The 22773-nt window shown below is 37.8% G+C and overlaps 1 protein-coding gene across 5 annotated transcripts in view; it reads left to right on the top strand.

Moving 5' to 3' along the window:
• SYT14 (synaptotagmin 14) overlaps window positions 1–22773 on the top strand; it is a 175146-nt gene that overhangs the window by 131044 nt on the left and 21329 nt on the right. For all 5 annotated transcript variants that reach the window (XM_074949326.1, XM_074949324.1, XM_074949327.1 and 2 more), the window contains 2 exons: window positions 6626–6894; window positions 9846–10295. In XM_074949326.1, the coding sequence (XP_074805427.1) occupies window positions 6626–6894; window positions 9846–10295 (719 nt within the window). The remainder of the gene's footprint in view (window positions 1–6625; window positions 6895–9845; window positions 10296–22773) is intronic.

Here is a 22773-nt window from a genome sequence, read left to right as displayed (position 1 = left end):
AAAGAATGTACATAAATGACATTTAACGTTTCTAGGGAATCTAATATTCTATCAGATAAAAATTATACTCTAATCATGTGTATTAATAACACAAAGTAATTGTGCTAGCATATGGCAATCAATATTGAATATATTAATCTATGATTAATAAAACTATTCTTGGAATGTAATGAAAATGCAGTGTAGTGATATAGGATTCGATCCTGAAAAGGAAGTGAATGCCAACAACATTTCCACTGGCAGAGGATCAAGCCCATAATGAGTATGAACGTAAGATGTTTTAAATATTTGGGAGCAAAGAAAAAGTACCATTAACAAAATAATTCATATGTGCTGGTACAGCATGTATAGTAGATTAAATACTGGTTCTGTCAATTCCAGCTTACTTTAAGAACCTCTAAATTTGAAAAGATAATCAGAGATGACTGTATGGTGAATAAAAACCAAAATATATGGCATTTCGAAAAAGATGGTTAAAAGGGGGTTGCATCCCAATGTGCAGATACATTCCATGTTGACCTTAGATTCCCCACATTTTGGTAGTTGAATCCACATGTACCTAATTTCCTTTGTAAAAATTAAAATGCCAAGAAATCTGCTTCATAGTAAAATAACATTTTTTTCTCACACACACATAATTTCTTCATTTTAAGGGGAAGATAAACCCTTCATTCAATATTATATATTTATATTTTATCCTCTCCTTATGATGTAGGGTCATTCAGTCAGTTGAACTTTCCTCCCATCCAAAATATTAAAATGTGAAAATTACATTTGGAATGTCTGAGCTGCATACCAGAAACAGCTAAGGGTGCTTAATCATTCAGAATGAAAAAAGGATTTCTTTAATTTTTAAACATGTATTTCATTTTATGTTTTATTAAAATTGTCTTAACATTTGCATAGAACCCCTTGAAGGATTAAAACTTGAAATTTACATTAGATTAAAAAATGAAGTATGAAAAATACTGTATGTAGCAAAATTGCAGAGGAAGGAAAGATGCCACTGTGTGTAAAGATATTCATGGAAACTACAAAACATGACTTGCAAAAATTCTGGATTTATATAAAGTTTATTGTTTTAAAGAAACTCAGAACCACGTTCATTATGAAGTTTGCAGTAAAGATTGTCTCCCACAGTATTGTGAATATTTAAAGAGAAAATGTACAAGAGATGTTCAAAGCTAACTTACAAAAGTGTGTTTTGGTTGTTGTTTATATGTCTAGGGAATTACAACCACAGGAATAAGGTTGTAGTTTCCAAATGTTAATGAGAGAGTCATTCTTGGAAGTGGACTGAAAAATTTGAATAAAAGAATGATAGGATTGTGGAGATGATGACCGTTTGGGGGGAAATAGTTGAAATATTAAGATCCTACATTTGCAAACACAGAAAGAAGCTTTACCAATAAAAGGATACTTTTGTTGGGACGAAAGTGGAAGGTAATGGACCAGAATAAAGTGGAAAAAATTAACAAAATTGGGAGTGAAGCATTTTAAAAAACAACAAAAAATGTGAGAAGAAAAGCATTCTATTCAGCAAGCTGTTGAAACCTTAAAGCATGATTCCTCTCTGAAAAAGGTCTGTGAAAATTTTCACATCGTTCATGTAATTATAAACGGGATGTTTATAGTAATCAGCCTGGCATAGATTGTTTCTATGGGGACTTACGGAAATCCCATTGAAGTCAGTGGAAGACTTCTGTTGACTTCAGTGGGCTTTGAATCAAGCCCAGAGAGAGGGACTCTTGAAAATAGACTAACATCCTTCTTTTGACGGACAGAGTTTAAAGAAAATCTTTACTTCTGACTTCAGTCCACTAATGGCCATTTACTCAGTATGACTGCTGATTGTACCAGCAGTCCATCATCTGCTTGTGTTCATAGATTGTTATCCATAGTTCTTATCATGCCTAATCAATAGAATCTCTCAGAAAGGGCCGACATGTACAAACATTGTTTTTTAATTTTAAACTTTTCGATCTATACACAAGTTGATCAAATACATATTTGTTTTTGGTTATATAATTTTGCTTCTTACTAGTTAAATTCTTATGGAAAATGCCCAACTTCTTATTTTGAGCTTTGATCGACAATTCTATGTGATTTCACTGATTTCTGATGTCCATCAACAATTAGATTGTCTTTTCACAGAGTTCCTGCTGTGCATTTAGTGCATGCAATGATACATAAACAGTGATAGCCATTTATAAACCATCATTTGCCAAATTAACACACAATGGTTTCTGTGATATCACAGTATCTTATAGTTAGGGTGGGGGAGATCCATGGTAACTGTGTGGTAGCAGTTGACAAGTGTAAATTTTTAATGGCTTCTGCTATATTTGAATTCCTTCTCTGAAATGGTCTTCTAACATTCCTACTTCTGTGTGACCTGCATTGTCTGAGGAAAGTACCCATATTACTTCATTTCAGTGACTACTGAAGTGTTATTTGGAATACAAACATATGTAGGATTGGAAAGGCATATATTGGCAATGCTTCTATACCACTGGTTTGTAAAGGAGGGGCTTCTTGCAGTAGAAATATGCAGGACCAAATTAATCTGTGGTGTAACTCCATTGAATTCAGTGGAATTGCATCCAGAATGAATTAGGCCTACAATGCTGGGCTGTTACTAATGTATACTTCTGTTTGCTTGACTTTGAACTTTGGGGCAAGGGTTTAAACAAATTGAGAACAGGCACAATTGCTCAGAAAGAGTTTAGGCAGCTGTGAGATAATGGGCCTGATTTTCAGAAGTGCTGGATTACTTGCTGTTCCAACTCAAGTCAGAGGAGTAGCAGTTGCTCAGTATCTCAGAAAATTCTGCCCTCTCTGATTAAGAGTTGGACAAGGGGTATGGATATGTATTCTGCAGCACTGATCATTTACATCTGTGTGTGCACATAGGGGAAATAAAAGTTAACCCGAAGAAAGGTCTATCTAATATTAGATGGTTCTTAGTACAAAAAGGTCCACTGTTACTATTTAAAAGAAAAATACTTTACCTCAAAAACCATTTTCAGTCTAATTCCTTTAAAAACTTTGTTACCTCTTTATGTTGAGTTAAGGGCTTTTTTGATTCTGAAATGGTTTGTGCCTGTTTACACTGATTTATACAAATGTGTATTTAGATCCTTAATATCGACATTCAAAACCTGTTTTTAATAGTTTACATTGTAGTTCTCTTTGCTAAGTAAGCTTTCAAAAATAAATAGTTAAAAACTTGCATTTATGTTTCTGCTTTTCTGACATTTATGGATCACTCTAGCTGCTTAAAAGGAATTTTCTTCTCTTTACTTTTACTCCACCTACGTTAAGAGCACCTTTTCTGTCACACAGCCTTATGCAGGTTTCCCATAGGGACATATGAGAGGGTTCATCAAAGTAAAAAAAAAAAAATGAATCACATAGTCATTTTATTTACTCATTTAAGACAATAATGGCGCTTATAGCTATCCGGACATACTTTCGTTTTTCTAAATTGTGCACAAATTACTGGAAAAAAATTGTCATTGTAGATTGCAACTTTTTAAAAAACTGAGGCATAGCTGTATGGTAGTTATTGTCTCAGTTAATGTTGTTTGTGGGCATTTTGCCATTTTGAGCAGAAACTATTGCTTTAGATTTGAAATAACATTAGTGACATTGTCCGGCTATACCAAAAGAAGGAGATACTTCATATGGATTTAATCAGGCTGTAACTTTATTATTAGATGTCTGGGACTACCCAGCAGATAAAAGTGTACAATGCATGTAACCCCATGTTTATTCCATTATTAGCCAAGGGACTTCCACCAGCTACCCCTCTTTTTCCATCCAGGTCCCTCCAGCAAATCTATTGCCGGAACCTTACCATCCACCCCCCCCCCCAATAGGAGGGGTAAGGTGGGCTATCAGAAAAAGGTGGGGGGGTTGGCTCCCTGCTGTTCCCGCCATAGGAGCCCTGAACTCCACACCATTCTGTTCCTTTAACCAGCACCTCCTTTTAAAATCCTTTACCAGGCCATTTATCTGGTCACTGAATACCTTCCCTATGGAGTACCTGCACTAGACATCTGCCCCACACTTACAAAATAAATTGCAACATAAAGCCTACCACCTTCTGTGCTCTCCATGATAGGTCTTCCCTGCCACCCGCTGTGGGGAAGCCAAAAAAAACCCCACTCCACCAAAGCCAATATGGTGGTGAGGGAAAAATTCCTTCCCAGCCCCCCTAAAAAGGAGTGACTAGCGCAATGCCCACAGCAGGTTCAAACCCCACCTGATAATCACACCTCAAGGGTAGGGAGGGTGGGTGCTACCTTGCCTGCTGCATGGAGAGAGAGATTTCCAACACCAGGGCTTGCACCTTTAAAGCCTTTTGCCCTTACATTCCCAGGGGGTGAGTCAGTGCTGCAAATCCGACCACCACCCACCTTTTTGCAGCAGTTTGACCTTGTTCCCCCCCACTATAAAGCACTTCTGCCTTCCTCCAGCAAGATTGGACAATATCCCCCCCACTTTAGGTGTGGTGCGGTCATTGCTTGCAAAATGGAAGCCCCACTTACATAATAAAGATAGTTGAGTGATACTGCAAAAGTATTAGATTTTAAATAATGTATCCATCCAGTTCTCTAAGTACATGTACTTACTATAGAAACAACAAAAATTTGTCTAATGTTCAACAAATGGAGCCTTCCCAGGTTCCGCATGGTCCCTTCACAATCAAAACTTTCCCATCATCTACTCCATTAATAATCCCCTGACAACAGAAGACAGGTAGAAATGTAGAGCAAATTGCTTTACAGTGTGACCTGGAGGTCAGCAAATTCAGGTTTTGGTGAACTAAGGCAGGAAGAGTATTCCAGTTTGAGAATCCCTCACTGAAAACATCCAGCCTCCAGCACCTGCATGTTAAATAAGGAGGTGTAAACTTGGGAAACTCACATAATATCAGGTTTCAGAGTGGTAGCCGTGTTAGTGTGTATCAGCAGAAAGAATGAGGAGTACTTGTGGCACCTTAGAGACTAACAAATTTATTTGAGCATATGCTTTCGTGGGCTAAAGCCAACTTCAACCCTACACAGGGTGGAGATACAGTCTCTCAGATAATCACTGCTGAAATAAAATCTCATACTGTTTAACAGTTGTACTTTCACTAATCTTTTGGTTTGACGAATTCTTGTAAGAATATGATTATGGCCTATCTTCATTGTCAGAAATTTTTGTGTTGCCATGGCTTTTGCTGTGTCAAACAAGATCCTACAAACTGCAGCAGCTCATAACTTTGCCCTTACCATCAGCTGAATGAAAACTGATGTTATGTACCAGCCAGCTCTTCAACAACCTTACCAAGACCCATCAATAAGCCTGGAAGCCCTGCATCTTGGCAGGGGGTTGGACTAGATGACCCTTGCGGTCCCTTCTAACCCTATAGTTCTATGATTCTATGGTACATATTTTACCTATGTCTTTGGAATTTCTGTTGCTTCTGCTAACACAGACCATATTTTATTTTCCCATCTGCAGTTTATTTTGTAGTGCCAAGTAGTAAAGCAATAAGCTAAAATTTGAAATCAATGCATTAAGTCAGGCGTCTACAGTTTTATTCAGGCACCTTGATTTCCCATGGTGCTGAGTAGACACAGATCCATCTGTCCAGCTGGTGTCAGTGGAAGCTGAAGATGTTCAGCCCCTTGGAAAATCAAGTCTCTTTGGGGATTGATCTAAAGCTCACTAAAGTCAGTAGTAGTGTTTCCAATGGCTTCAGTGAGTAGGCACCAGTGTCTAACTTCCAGGTACCCAAATTTTGAGCCCTTTGATTTTAATAACTAATGGAGGATATGATCCCGAGAAGCCATTAAGTTTGTTAAATTCAGTGGGTGAAATTCACCTATGTGAAGGGGCATGTTGCTAGTCTTTTGCATTACTTAAACTCTATGTAAAGGCTGAACAGGTAGTCCACTGACTGAGCACCTGCTCAGGGGTGCCAGTGCACTCCCTACAAGCCATGGAAAAAAGGCCTTTGTGCCAGCCCTACATAAGATGGTATACTAAGCCACACTGCCAGTAGGCAAGGAGAGGGGCTGCAGATCTTCATTTACATGGATCCATTGTCCCTGATACTTCACACAACTGACATGGAGGAGTTGTAGTCGCTGTTTCAGCATGTTGGAATAGCAGCCACATAGGAGCTACTCGGCAATCTTCCACTGTGGGCTGGGAGTGGTTTCATTTGCCCAGCTGCTTCACACTCCCAAAACTCTGACTTCGTGAATTGCACCTAATAGAGTTGGAGGGGCCCAGCACATCTCACAATCAGGGCCAGAGTTTTTATATTGTATAAAATATTAATGTCATGCACATACAATTAATGTATTCAAGTAATTTGCTTTTCCCTCCTATACACTGTATTGAAAAGAGAGAGATGAGTTATTTGTTTATTAATATAGTGTTTTTTCAGGAGTATCCTATTTAATTTGAAACATCAAGAAATTGAAGATAATTGTAGTTAAATGTTGTGTCCAGATGTTTGAATTCAGTCATTTTCCAAAGAAATATTTGAGCAGTTAATAACCAAATGCTCCATATATTTTCAGTTCAGAAAGTGTATAAGTAAAGATCTATCACTTATTCACAGCAAACTGTATTCAAAGAATGAGAAGAACACCTCCACTGGATGAACTGCAGCCTCCGCCGTATCAGGATGATAGTGGTTCTCCTCACCTCTCTTGTACACCCTCTGAAGTTGATGACAGTAAATGTGAATTTTCCCACTGTAGCAACAGTCCAAGATGTTCATACAAGTGCCCAAGTGAGGGAAGCACTGGACATGAAATAGAAAGCTTCCATAACAAAGGATATGAAGAGGATGTACCCAGTGATAGTACTGCTGTCCTTAGCCCAGAGGTAAATGAAATACAGTCTAGCACTACACTTGTAGGTATCTTGGATGTAACACAATAGTATTTTAACTTCTCTTGTAGATCTTATAAATATCTTACATCTTACATCGTACGTTAACTTCAACGGTCTGTTATAAAGAAGAAAAACGTATATTGCCAAATAATATAGCAATAAGATTTTAACTTGCTCTGTATAATGACCTCAATGACACTTCATTTTAAAACAACACCCCAGCAGGAATGATTTATTTTTTAAACCAGTAAAAGCTATGATATACATTATCATGGGGAACTATATATTAACAATTCGCTTCTCACAACAATTTTCAATTAATAATTTAGCAATAAATCAATCAAAATTATATTTCTCTTAGTGCCTTTCATATTAAACTCCCTAGAGAACTGAAGAAAAATCTTGATTAAAAATCCTTATTGTTTTGAGATTAAAGAAATATTTTTATTATGGATAATGTAATAGATTTATGATACACTTACTTTCTCATTTTTCCCTTTGTAATTTGTAATGATTATTCTTCCTAAACAGAATTTTTAATATTTTTAATATGTAGATGTCTAAAATGTGTAAAGACAATCAATAGTATCAATTCTTAGAAGCAAACAATTTTTAGATTTAAAAAAAAAAGCTACATTATCATTGATATGAACAAGTCATATCTTTAGCCATATGAAAGGACCTCAGGATTTACATTGAGGTTTTACATGTTTGGAATAAATACTTCTTATATGAATAATACAATGATCTATATTATACTTCAAAAATATCTTATTCATACAGTACCTTTTTGCCACACTAGCCATTGCATTTCTTTAGCTGCTAATTGTGTCAGTCCTTGGACTCAGGTTATTGAGGTACAGTATGCAAGCATATGGAACCATTGCTTTATCTTGATCAAAACTGTTTTGTATTATAAATTCGATTCAGGCCCAACCTTTGGTCAAATGGCTCCCTCTGTGATCTAGAATTTTCCCATTCCTTAATAAATAAATGGGGATGAATGTAATTTTAATGATATCCAGGAGATTTGAGGACCTGTTGCTCACTCCTGACGTCTTCTTAGAAATAGGTCATTGATCTTGACTATGACTGTATTATTTTCATGGTAATCACACATCTAATGGAAAATGTGGAGTTGGCAATTTGCTGTGTAAAACATGCATGGAAACTTTATGCCCCCCTTTTTAAAAACATACTGCTAATGCAGAGAGGAAAAATCTGAGAGATGTGGATTGTTACTGAACAAACAATATTGCTGACAAAGGGCTGTGAATACAGGAGGTAGCTGGAGAGGGCTTTGTTGGAAATAGCTGGCCTGTTCTTTGGGCTTACTTGTGTTGAGCCTGCTGACACAGACAAGCGATCGCTGGACAATCACAGGAAAAGAAAACATAGGTGCATAGATGGGCAACCTGGCTTTCCCAAATGGAAAAAAAAAGGACAGATTGACAAATATTGTAGTCAGAAGGGGAACTGGAAACAAATGTGAAAAATCGGTATTGGGGTGGAGAGTAATAGGTGCCTATATAAGAAAAAGCCCCAGGACTGTCCCATTAAATTGGGACATCTGGTCACCCTAGTAGTCAGTCATCTTTTGGGTCAGCCCACAGTGCATGTGTTAAAAGATTCTTTTCATGTTCTGCTGAATTGTAAATGCCAGAGAATTTTCATCTATACATCATGCTATGTCTGAATGAACACCAATGAAAAAACACTTTCTATAGTAGGAGTTCCAGATTGTTGGTTTTACTGAAATATTGTTGTATGTTTGAATGGGAGGCACACAGATTATTTCTTTATACGTGACTTTTTAAAAATAAAATTATTTTGTCAAATAGTGAGTAGAAATTATTTGTTTCTTTAGATAGATAGATATAGATATATACTGAAACATTTCTAGCACTATATTCAGCACTCGCTGTATTTATGAAATTTAAAGTTGCGCTATGAAATCTGACACATCGCTTCACGCAAAATAGCACTTATTTTCTTTAAAAATACAGCCTTAATCATGCCCCATGATTAGAATATATTTGTAGGTACAGCTAGGTTAACTTTCACTAAACTACCAATACCATGTAAATGGAGTAAATTCGTAGTAAACTACTTATATTGTAAGGGAGAAAAATCAACCCATATTAAAGAAGGGTTCATTGTGCAAACAAAGCAATTTTAATTGAAACAGAAAGTAACAGCATGTCCTCACCATTTTATTAGCTATTAAATTTATAAGTGCACACCTAATGAGAACACTGAAGATTTTAGAAATTAAGCATTAGCAATAATTGATTTAAGATCTGATATACTGTATATGGCAAGTACAGAAGACATTTCTGACATAGGTATGTTTCTTCTAAGGAAGTTACATATACCAGGCTCTATTAGCCATCTGCTGCATGTGCACAACTCTCACTGACTGCAGTGGGAGTTGTGTGTGCAACCAACTGCAGCATTCGGCCCATTACTTGCTCTAGTCATATATATTTCACAATATTCTGTTACCATCAAATCAGGTATTAATGTGTTAAATATGTTAAACCTGAGTATTGATTTTTTTTAAAAATTCTGCAGAACCCCTCACTTGAATCAGATATTTGGATTGCACCTCACAATGAATGACAGTTTATCTCAGCTTATGTGGAACTGAAAAAATTAAGTCATTAATATCACTGTATTAGTTCTAGCTTTTTCTTTTCCAGTTGGTGCCTGGGTTTGTCCATTTTGACCAGCTGGAAGTAGCTTTTGATTTTCCTTGGTTGCCAGTCAGCCATCTCTTCATTCTTCAGTGTTTAATTACCTTGTTTATGAAGTGAACAAAAAGATCACAGTCCCATCATGCTGCTTAGAGAAAACCATGCATTTCCATGCTAGATTTAATAATAGAATACCAAAAATAAATAAATAAATTTAAATAAAAGTATTTATATTTCTTTCCTTAGGATATGTCAGCTCGAGGATCATCTTCACAGCTTCCTAAACCTTTTGATCCTGAGCCAGTAGCTAAATATGGCACACTGGATGTGACTTTTGACTATGACTCACAAGAACAGAAGCTTCTAGTAACAGTGACAGCTGTCACAGACATCCCAACATATAACAGGACAGGCGGAAACTCATGGCAAGTACATCTAGTTCTCCTACCTATAAAGAAACAGAGAGCAAAAACGAGCATCCAGCGGGGACCATGCCCTGTCTTCGCAGAGACATTCAAATTTAATCATGTTGAATCTGAGATGATTGGGAATTATGCAGTTCGCTTTAGACTGTATGGTGTACGTCGCATGAAAAAAGAGAGGATTGTGGGGGAAAAGATTTTTTACTTAACCAAATTGAATCTTCAAGGGAAGATGTCAGTACCAGTGATAATGGAGCCTTCTTACAGTCTTTCTGTGAGTATTGTACAAAGCAGAATAAGAATGTAATTATATAAATTGTCCTGAATTTATTAGGAATAGTATATATATTTATAGAGACAGCACTTCCACTGACGCCTCCCCTCCCAATTGTCATGCACACTTTATGCAAAATAATAGTTTGGGGGAGGGGGTCATTACAGCTCAAAGATCCAATTAGCTACTGTTAGGTACATTTATTTCTCATGTGTAGAAGCTGCCTACACTTTTTCATTTTGATTACTTTGGTATTTCCACTATAAAATATTATAATAGTAGTAGGAGGATAAACTTATTATATTGAGCTTAGTTTTGCAGCTTTGATTTATCAACCTGTTAACCATTGTGCTTTCATATTAAAATATCTATATTAGTCGGTGATTTTTGTCTTTTGTAATATAATACACATGCTTTGCTTTCCCAGGAACAATGGAAGTAGGAAACCTGAAGGTGCTGAAACCCTTATTTAAGGACTTCAGAGGACAAGCAAAATAAAATGTTTAATTTCTTTTTAGTCGCATTAATCTATAAAGGACAATAATCTGTTGGGATTTGAAATGAGGATCAGCTAAAAAAATATAATATGGAGTCCTGGTGATGGAACAGGTGATGATAGAGGACTTTATCATCTCCCATTTTTTATGATTCTGTAAGGAACACAAGGGAATCCTGGGTAGTGCCTTCTGAGGACAAATACTGTTCATTTACCTTAAGTAAACTTTCCTACTATTGAAGTGCTTAATACAAGAGCAATGAAAATTGAAACACAATTGAAAATACTCTAAATTTACTATTTTTCAAGTTCTTGAAGGTCCTGCAACAATGAAATACGTTTTGCAACATTTTTGTGTCCGTGAAAATTGTGCTGAGGTTGAATTCCTTCCGCTCCCCCATGCCGTTTGGATGTCAACAAGAGCTTTCTTGTGATGAAGTTTTGATTTTTAAACTGGGTTGGGTTTTTTCACATGGCTGAAATTCTGATTAGGGGTCTGATTCAAAGTTCATGGAAGGCAGTGGATCAGGTCCCAGATGAGCATATACCTCGTGCTCATCAGAAGTAATTTTGACTTATTTTCTAAGGCCAGTCTACACTAACCAGTAGATCGGCACTGCTGCGATCGATGCAGCAGTGTTGATTTAGTGGGTCTGGTGAAGACTTGCTAAGTCAATGGTAGAGGACTCTCCCGTTGACTCTGGTACTCCAGCTCCCTGAGAAGAGTAAGGTAAGTTGGCAGGAGAGCATCTCCTGTTGACACCATGGTAAATTGACCTAAGCTTGGAGGTGGAGGAAGGGTTGGTGTTCAGATTCAACTTGCTGCAAACCTATATTAGTACACTTGAGCACCTTTTTGACTATTGAGCTACCTAATCCAACTTTGCAATCTAAATCACTTTTTAAAACTCTCTACAGAGAAAGATTTCTTGCAGAAGAGGTGACAGCACTTGCAGTACTTTACAAATAACTTTGCTTGTGCGTATACCTGTTGTGCCTTTTAATGAGTAGGCATAATGATCTTCCACCTTACATCCCTGTGCTAGTCATTTTGCTGTGAAGAATTCAATTTAAGTTTCTCACTCTCCGTCCTTGGATATACTAGATGTGATCCCAGTGGTAGTGACTAGACACTAGGCAGGTGTATGTGCATCAAACATCTGTGAAAAGATGTTTAATTTGGCCTCTGGAATAGTGCAAGAAACATTTTAGTTCGAGTTATTTTTAGTGAAGTAAGGCATTCATATTTATCAGTTTAGAAGCTGATGTTTATTCATTTATTGTACATTTCTTCATGCATTGTGCATTTGTTTCATGTTGCTCTTTACCTGTAGCACACATTATATAGCAGTCCTACAAGATATATTAGGGCTACATTAGTCAACTCATTACCTTTTCAGAAAAGCATTCTAAAACTAAAACTTTTAAACTTCATCACAGTCATAGGATTCATGGCCACTGGGGACTGAGGCTGACAAGTTTTATATAAATTAGGGCTGTCAAGCGATTAAAAAAATTTATCGCGATTAATCGCACTGTTTAGACAATAATAGAATACTATTTATTTAAATATTTTTGGATGTTTTCTACATTTTCAAATATATTGATTTGAATTACAACACAAAATACAAAGTGTACAGTGCTCACTTTATATTTATTTTTGATTACAAATATTTGCACTGTAAAAAACAAAAGAAATAGTATTTTTCAATTCACCTAATACAAATGCTGTAGTGCAATCAGTTTACCATGAAATTTGAACTTACAAATTTAGAATTCTGTACAAACAAAACCTGCATTCAAAAATAAAACAATGTAAAACTTTAGAGCCTACAAGTCCACTCAGTCCTACTTCTTCTTCAGCCAATTGCTCAGACAAACGAGTTTTTTTACATTTGCAGGAGATAATGCTGCCCTCTTCTTACTTACAATGTCACCTGAAAGTGAGAACAGGCGTTTGCATGGCATTGTTGTAGCTGGCATTGCAAGATATTTATGTGCCAGATGTGCTAAAGATTCTTATGTCCCTTCATGCTTCAACCACCATTCCAGAGGACATTCATCCATGCTGATGCCGGATTCTGCTCGATAATGATCCAAAGCAGTGCGGACCAATGCATGCTCATTTTCATCATGTGAGTCAGATGCCACCAACAAAAGGTTGCTTTTCTTTTTTGATGGTTTGGGTTCTGTAGTTTCTGCATCAGAGTGTTGCTCTTTAAGACTTCTGAAAGTATGCTCCATAACTCATCCCTCTCAGATTTTGGAAGGCACTTCAGATTCTTAAATCTTGGGTTGAGTGCTGTAGCTATCTTTAGAAATCTGATATTTGAACCTTCTTTGTGTTTTGTCAAATGTGCAGTGAAAGTGTTCTTAAATCAAACAACATATGCTGGGTTGTCATCCTAGACTATCACAACACAAAATATATGGCAGAATGCAGGTAAAACCATGGAGTAGGAGACATACAATTCTCCCCCAAGGAGTTCAGTCATAAATTAACACATTTTTTAAAACAAGCATCATCAGCGTGGAAGCATGTCCTCTGGAATGGTGGTCCAAGCATGAAGAGGCACGTGAATGTTTAGCATATCTTGCAATGCTGGCTACAGAAGTGCCATGTGAACGCCTTTTCTCACTTTTAGGTGACGTTGTAATTAAGACGCGAGCAGCATTGTCTCCCGTAAGTGTAAACAGACTTGTTTCTCTTAGCAATAGGCTGAACAAGAAGTAGGACTGCGTGGACTTGTAGGCGCTAAAGTTTTACATTTTTTTGTTATTGGGTGCAGTTATGTACCAAAAAAAAAAAATCTACATTTGTAACTTGCACTTTCACAATAAAGAGATTGCTCTACAGTACTTGTATGAAGTGAATTGAAAAATACTATTTCTTTTGTCACTTTTACAGTGGAAATATTTGTAATCAAAAGTAATATAAAGTGTGCACTGTAACTTTGTGTTGTGTTGTAATTTAAATGAATATATTTGAAAATGTAGTAAAACATCCAAAAATATTTAATAAACTTCAGCTGGTATTCTATTGTTTAACAGTGCAATTAAAACTGTGATTAATTGCAATTAATGTTTTTAATCATGATTAATTTTTTTTAGTTAATCGCGTGAGTTAACTGTGATTAATTGACAGCCCTAATAAAAATGGTTGTGTCTTAGACCTGTGGATGACTGTACTCCCATACTAAGTCTTCCCCCTAATCAGTGGTTCTCAAACTTTTATACTCGTGACCCTTTCACATAGCAAGCCTCTGAGTGCGACCTCCCCCCCTTTATAAATTAAAAACACTTTTTTATATATTTAACACCATTATAAATGCTGGAGGCAAAGCGGGGTTTGGGTGGAGGTTGATAGCTCGTGATCCCCCATGTAATAACCTTGCGACCCGCTCAGGGGTCCCGACCCCCAGTTTGAGAACCCCTGCCCTAATACATTGCATTAATTGTCCTATTTTAGAAATCTGGAGTTGAATATTAAAATTTGAACACACGGATTTATCTTAATTATTACCAGGTGGCCGCCTAGCTTAATAGATTAAAAGGGGGAAAACAGCTAAGCCATTTCAATTTACAGTAAATGAACCAACTTCAAATGAAAGATCTTGTTCATAATATTTTATATAATTTAAGTTCTGTCTAAAATTAAATTAATCTAAGTATCAATGACTTTATGGTACATTGCATAAATACATTAATGTAGTTTATATAATCATGTCTACCAAAGTAAGATTCAGTTATCACTAAACACTGAACAATTTAAAAATATATTTTTGTATTTTTGATTTAGGACCACGAAGTCTACTTTATCCAATGGATTTTTCTCTAATAATCAGTTATTGAGAATGGATAATAATTCAAAATTGCACATAAAGCTGTGTGCTGTAAACATGTAATTCAGTTCTGTACTCATACAGATCCCAGTGCCCTGTGGATCAACAGTGCTTACCCTTCAGGTCTGGCTAGGTTTGGTATCTGTGGTTCTTCCCTGTGGGAGCCTGTGACCAATAGATTATCATGACCCAAATCAGACTTCTCAAAACAAAAGTATTGTTTGTTTAGCCATACAAACAAAGCATTCCAGAGAAAAGGATCTTAAGACCTATACACGTCTGTCTTACCTATACACTCTATCCAGCCTTCTGATAGGGACCCTGGTAGGTCTGACTTCTCACAGACCAGCATGCAGAAAACTTCGGGTTCTCAGTCTCAAAAACCTGTCTCTGTCTTTGAAGGCTTATGTATCTCTCTAAACTCTGTGCCCGCTCCTCTCCCCCAGTTCCGTTGATACACCTCACCCTTCACGGAGACTGATAGGTTTCTCCAGGACCAATCTGGCAAGTCCATCAGGGGGGTTGCACCACAGTCTCAAAACAAATGGCTCTTGTATTATCCCTCAAGTATATATCTGGATCCACTCCCCCCTTCCTGGATGCACTTCCTTACAGTCTTTCTACTGAATTATCTCAATATATGCGTATAGTAAACTTTACACTAATGAGGTCAACACATAATTATTATTATTATAGGCAACTCCAAATACATAACATGTCATTGGGAGAACTGGTTTCAATGAGATTGAGAGATCTGTATGAAAAGAGTGTAAGATTCCAATTGTTAATTATCCAGTTGCTGAAGGAAATCCTGAAAATAGAAAATCAGACTCCAGTGTAAGATACTATGATTGTTACAGCTTGATTCTCATCTCTGTTAAACTGGAGTAAATCAGGAATAACTCAATTAATTCAGTTATCTTGGTATAAAATATGAAGGAGTAGAATCAGGCATGGAAGTTCATAATGCAGACGATGAAACTCTTGTAGTTTCTTTGACAAGGTTTAATAGAGGATTAAAACAGACCAAACGTTAACAGGACTGAGCTAAATCAAACATATAGGGCTTTGAGCTCTCCTTGAGCTTCCTGTGAGACACTGATCTTTTTAATGTGCACGACAAAAGCCTAAAACAGTGATGCGACAAGAAATATCAGAAGCTTGGGATAATGAGAGGTTGTCATCTTTAATATCGGTTTCAAAATTTCATATTACTGGTGCTTACTGGTATTTTGTAGGCAGAGTTTGTTGATATGTAGATAAATCTGGGTCTAAAGTGAGCCGTACAATAAGATATAGTTAAGATAAATCAAAGGAAAGAAAGCAAAAGAAATGGCAGTTTTGCATCATACCTGAAGAAAAGCAGACTTTCAGATTCCAAATTTTAACCAAAGATTTTATGTGATCTTTAGTTAATGCTGTGTTAATTTGACAGAACTTTGTCATGTACTATATGAAAAGGCAGCTCAGCTCTAGGTTGTTCAAAATGGTATTGATTGTAACCAGAAAAACTGAATAGATCTAGTTTGGAAATTTTAAAATGTGTTGATCTGCAAAGGAAAGATGTTACTGTGCATTTAGGCTATTATAAGGTATAAGAACAGTCTCTGCATACTGGGTAAGGTTCTGATGATGGAGCTCTTGGGAGATATATGCATGCTGTGCATGGACGTAAGACACTGATCTTTCAGGTCTGAAGGCCTTGGTTCGTGTTTGATTTTAGTCAAAAATTAAGGGTGAAATTCTTCCTGGTGTGGACGGTTAGTGCACAGTTCTCGACACCACTTAAATTCCATGGTAAGACAACATGGGGCAGAGCATCAGGGGACCTCTGTACTAATTCTGTGTTCTGCAGCATGTAGGTCAGCTTTGAAAACTGGCAGTAGATCAATGGGAGCAATGATTATTCAGATCCAGTGGAATCATGTGGAAGGCATTCAGCCACTATCCCACTCCATGGGCAGTAGATGTGTACGGTGGTGCTGCAGCTCTGTATCCTGACTCCATCTTGGAGTGCCTTTCTCTTGCATAAAGCTTGATTACTTAGGTTATATGCTGAACTGAATTTCACTCTAATTGAGTTTAGTGGTCTCAGACAGCAACAATATCTAGTAGTAGTTTCTCCATGTCACAAAACAATTACACAATGTAGGACATGTGGCATTTTTGGCTCTTAACTCAAATGCCAAGGATGCTGGAGGTCAGAAAGAAGGTGTATCTCCATTAAATCATTCCCTCAGAGAAGGGGTAGGGCGGGGCAGGGCCTCAGGGCATGGGCAGGGAATGGGAGGGGCAAGAGAGTTCAGTTTTGTTCGATTAGAAAGTTGGCAACCTTATTCAGTGGAGTTGCCAACTGTTTGTCAGCGGTGAATTTGTCCCATGGTCTATGAATCCCCTCTATAAAGGTTAACAAAGGAAGCTTTTGACTTGCGTCTACATCATACTATAGAGGAGATTATTTGAAACTTCTGAAATACAGGGTTGTTTTGAAGAGTTATAGAACATAATCTGTATGTGGCTTTAGGTGTTCCAGAAACGAAACATTCTCTTTACAATTTTTGAGCTACTAGCAGAGGTATACTCCCTTATCAAGAAATCATCTCCTAATATCAGACTACTTATCAGTTACTGCTCGGTCTTAAATTTCATCTTTTTTTGTGAAGATTTAGGTCCATCCCTCCCCAGGATTCAAACAGGCTCAGCATTCTTAGACATCACTGGTACCCTGGGAGGGATTTAAATTTGGATTTCTAGCCTTCCTTTTTAATTTAAACCCTGGTTGTCATGATTATGAATGATGATCTGCCTGTTTTAGGTTCGAGTCAGTTGGCTATTTAGATCATTCTGGCCTTCTTAGGACCTTTTGATACAACTGACCATGGATAAGTGCTTCAGTATTAAGGGACATTACTTGATGTGTGGTTGCCTATCTTCCACTTCTAAGTAAGGAAGGACTAACCTATGATTGGGAAAAGCTAGACAATGTTTAAAAAAAATCAGCTACCATCACATGAAAATATAGAATCGGGGCCAAAATCTAGTTTAATCTCTCTTCCTAAAATTGATACTATTGTGGCTTCATTAACCATAGATACGGTTATTTTATTGGAAGGTGTTTTTTTTTCCCCAAAAGAATTTGTAGCTGGAAACATTGAAGGAACTCAGAAATGAGATTTCAAACATTCCTTCAGCTGTCTTCCAAGCATCCTTAAAAACCATGGTACTCAAAAGACAAAGAATTTCTTCAAAATGCTCAGGAGCCAAAGTATTTGGTGAGACACTTCCAAGAGGGGATGAAAGGAGATGGAATTCCCACACTATGAACAAAGCACATGTGTACTATACAAAGTGAAAATTTACCCCTTTACTGTGAGTTAGGTTTTACTGATAAATCAATTAAAAGCTATCAAACTTTAAACTAGGATTTTCCCTGCAGGGCCTCCTGTATCCCAGTCACCTGCTTCCTCTGGCCTTGAGAAAGGCCCACCCCTTATATAGCCTATTTGGAGCAAATTGAATCCATCTGATTCGTAAAATTCACCAATGATTCCATTTCACCTTCATGTGAGGATATATAAAAAAAAAAATCACACTTCAGAATGTAAATTTTTACTTCAATCACAAAAGCTTTCTGTCCAGAAGACGTTTTATTGACCTACATCAATGGAGAAGTAAGTGGAGTTAAACCCCATAAAACCGGTGTATTGGAATGAAGAATCAGGCTAAGAGCAGTCAAGATGTATTTAAAATGCACCAAGCATTTCAGAAAATCTTCAGCCTTCTTTATTTTCTTCTACTCAGATTGCATAGGGCTTAAATCCACAAAATCAGGGCTGGGTGGATTAAATGATGTATCAAAGAACCATATAGAGCAGCTGGTAAGCCATACCTAAAATTACCAACAACATCCTGATAGAGCTTTAGCTGAAGATTTGCAAGGTCAACACCAGACAAAATTTCTACTTTCAAAGACAACAAACTGACCCTTAGGACTTCTTCAGGCATATCTTCCAAAGGAAGCATATTCTCCAGTCCATGGTTCCAAGATAAATTTCCATTTCCCTTAGGGATGCTGATAATCTCAATTTCCCAACTTCTATTTTATTTTCTCTCACTGCTTGCTACTTCCCACAGCAATGGAGACATGAAGAATTGGAACACTGTTAACTGATTATTTTCTTTCTTTGATTATTGTTTCCACTAATCTGAAACCATCCATAAACTCAGCACTTAGTGACATCTTTTTTTCATTTCTGCCCTCTTCCAAACCTTGGTGTATGTATGTTCCTTCCCCTTTGCTGGCTGCCCCCCCAAAAGTTTCACAGCTAATGCTTGTTTAACTTGGAACAAGTTATTATCTTTTGCAACTTCAGGAGTATTCTTCTAGCAGGAAGCCAAGTGGGTGGAATTTAGGGTTGGATTTCCCAGCCAAAGCACCTGAACTCCCTGCCCCTAGTCTTTGTGCCTAGAGGGGTAGCTCTGGAGTGAGGAATTAACAGTGACACTAATCAAACAAAATAAATTGTCTATATGCATCCTCTTTTCTTTTTGCCTTTCAACTATTTGATTTATGTCTTTCTTGTGTTGTGATTTCAATTTTCAGTTTACATGCTCTGTCCTCTCTGGCTTTCTGGGCACTTCTCCTTTCCTTGGATCGTACATTTTTAACATAAAAACTACGGGTTATTTTCTTCATTTCAGACCTCAGGATTTTCATTCCTTTTTTCTATTCCTGCAGTCTTCATCCTGTTTTAGATTAAACATTTCCATGTATACAACCCCTTTAAGAAGGATCCTTATAGCCGTAGCAGGTTAGCCTCTTGTCAGTGTTGGCTCTCAGCTAATTCTGACCTTGAGCTGTGTATTTCACACTACACTTCCTGTCTTTCTGATGTGCTTAATCAACTGGCAGCTGGATCCCAAGAGAATCCGTCTTATCTTCACTTCTTACCCTTCTCTATAGTTTACTTGATAGCTGTAAGACTAAAGCAGATAATTTCCAAACTGCAAAACATCCGGGATCCTCTGTCCAGGAGATTTAACGTGACCTGAACAAATCATGTGGGACACCACTAGCAGCCTTTTTTAGTGTTGGGTGAACTATTCAGAGCAAACAATCTAATTGACAGACGTTGCCTCCTTTTCTGTATTGTGAACAGATTTTTAATATTGCAAGTGTGTTCATTATCCAAAATGATTCAATGAATATTTTATACAAACAAATTTTAGCCGATAGATTACTCCCAAACTGGGTTCAGTTGTAACCTAGTCACTCAGTATTGTTTCTGTTCCATGAGTGAATGAATGTATCTGTTAGAAAGGGAGTGAGGATATGATAAAATCACTGGGTTTTGGATTCTCTCAGTTGAGGATGGGAGCAATTTGTGGAGTTAAGAGAGGCTTGGCCAGCAGGATTAAGGAGCTCTGAGGACATTTTATCCACCTCCTCTACCCATAACAGGCAGCAGTGAGCGGGCAGATGGTGGGAAAAGGCAGGGAAGGGAAGACAGTGGCTTTTAAATTGGCTTGGGAGCAGTGACAGCAGTTCTATCACTGACGCAACTTTTTCCCTTAAAAAAGATCCAGGTCTTGGCCAGTGGGGGCACTGTGCCGGGGAAGTCAAATTTTGCTAAAAAAATTTGGAATTCTGAAAAAAATGAACATATCTAGTTGAAGTCCACATGGGTCATCTCCTGGCTCAGAGAGACCACTTCTAGCCAAGCTGAAACCCGAGTCCTAGACCTAGACAAAATCTATGTTGCATGGATCAAGGACATTCTAGGCAATGCACTCCCTCTCTAGTTCATCCTGACTTTCCCAGCCTCAGAATGGCAGCCAGTGGCAGCCCTGGGCCAAACTTTCCTTGCTTTGTCAGAAATAGAAATGTTCAATTGTTTCTGAATTCCAATTTTTTAACAACATATGACTTCCCGCTGGCACAGTGCACCCACTGGATCTTTGTTAAGGGGAAAAGTTGTGTCAGTGATGGAGCTGCTATCACTGCTCCCGAGCCAATTTAAAAGCCCCTGTCCTCCCTTCCCTGCCTTTTCCAGGAACAGGCCCAGCAGTGGAATTTTAGGTTGGGCCTTACAACCAACTCCAGGACTTCCCTTCCCACTTTCCTCTCCCATCCTCACTATCTCAAGCAGGGCTGGCTCCAGGCACCAGCTAACCAAGCAGGTGCTTGGGGCAGCAAATATAAAGGGGCAGCAGGAGGTCAGGCTCTGGGGCGCCAATCTGCCCTCGGCAGCGGCGGGAATTCAGTGGCAGGGACGCGACTGTTCTTCGGTCGCTGGCACCAATTCAGCGGCCGCACCATCAGTCCACCTCCGTGTTTGGCGGGCAGAATTCCGCCTCCCTGGTCGGCGGCAAGTTTTTTTTTTTTTTTGCCGCTTGGGGCAGCAAAAACACTGGAGCTGGCCCTGATCCCAAGGGTCAGGCTGAGCAAGGATGGAGCAGGGAAGTGGGGAGGAAAGCAACTGGACCAAATTGTGCAGCTGAAACAGGAACTCCACTGCTGGACCCATTCTGCCTGTGTCAGATGCCATGTTGGTTGACAAAGTTACAGGCACTGCAGTGAGTCTGATGATGGGACAGAAGTACCCATCAGCCCCCAGCAACCTTAAATAATCCACCTTCCATCTACTGAGAACGGGGATTGGGGGGACAGGTAGGAGCAGCAGGAGTGAGCCCAGGAGTGGAATTTGTGTCTGCTCCACAAATATTCCATCTTCTTGTCCCCTCTTTGCCTTCTCCCTGTCTCTTCTTACCTAGGGACAAGGAGATAGGGAGAGGAGCAGCTGGAGTAGATTGTAGAGCTCTAGTCCTGGCTTGAGGACCCAGCTTTGGTTCATCAGATTCAGGTTATGAGCTGGTCATCTATAGGAAGTTTGCTATTTGGGAAATCTGCTGGGAGAGATGAGCTTGTTACCTGCACTCTCAACAGAATTTCAGCTCCCAGGTCTCTCCCCAACATCCCTCCCACGTTTCCTGTTAGCTTCAGAGGGATAAAGAAGCGTGGGGGAGTTGGTAGCTCTAGCTTTGTCAGGAATGTAGCTGAGAAATCTGTGCATTGTGCTGGCAGTCCATAAGTGGATCAGCAATACTTCATGGTTCCACTAAGTAATTCTAAAAAGAAGGTCTAATAGCATTTAGTAGTTTAAATTACACATCTTTGGGGCACTATACACTAGACTCGGCAAGGAGAGTTGAGTGATACACATTTTATGTCTCTTTTGCTTTTTATTTCTAGGTCTGTGGAAAATGTGTTAAGACTTTTGCAACTTTACAAACAGATATTTTTTGGAGTGTTCTTTCTCTCTCTGAAATCTCTAGTGCAAATGACTCTAAATTCCCTTTCCCAGATATGCCCTACAAATTTACACGCTAATCTGAGTTTTCTTCTGGATTTTAGAGGAGCTATGAAATTCAGCTTTAAATAGAAATTTAGCTAGATCCTTAACTCTGGAGCAACTAGATGCTGTTCTGTATTCTGGTAGAAAGGTAAAGATATCATTTAAATATTTAGTCTAAACAGAGCACATTATGGCCAAATGAAATAAAATGTTTAACTGTTTCTGTACATATTAACATTTTGTTCTTTAGGATTTAGTATGAAAAATCTTTTATGAGACTTATAAATTTACTGTACACTGACTACTAATAGTGTTCTCAAAATATGAAAAGCTTCACAGGGCTTTTACTTGGCTTGTTCAAAGTCTTTCAGGAAGACAGAATGCTGTTTTGCCAGTTTTGAGAACATACATTCTATTTTGTCATTTCATTTTATGGCTAATTTATTCATAATATCTTGAGTTTGGAAACAAAACTAAACTTTGAATAATATGGCATTTTTCTTGTTTCTTTAATTTGGCTGTGCATATTTTTCTAACTGTTTAAAATACAAGTAAGGACATTTTATATAACTTTATAGCCTCCATAGTGATAAATTAAGGCTGTACATAAGAGTTTTAGTCCCTTGACTATAACAAATGAAAGAATTATATTTTTCATTTGATTTCCCTTTCCAAATGTTTTGCCCATGATAAAATGAGCTTTTTTGAATAGTACATTCAGTAGTTTGTTCTCCTGAGAGCAAAAAACAAAGCAAAGGGAAAAGGTTTTGATGAAAAGTTATCAT

This window comes from Natator depressus, chromosome 3 (assembly GCF_965152275.1).
Source record: "Natator depressus isolate rNatDep1 chromosome 3, rNatDep2.hap1, whole genome shotgun sequence".
Taxonomy (NCBI): Eukaryota; Metazoa; Chordata; order Testudines; family Cheloniidae; genus Natator; species Natator depressus.
The sequence above is the reverse complement of the archived record's forward strand: the minus strand, read 5'-3'. Positions and strand labels throughout refer to the sequence as shown.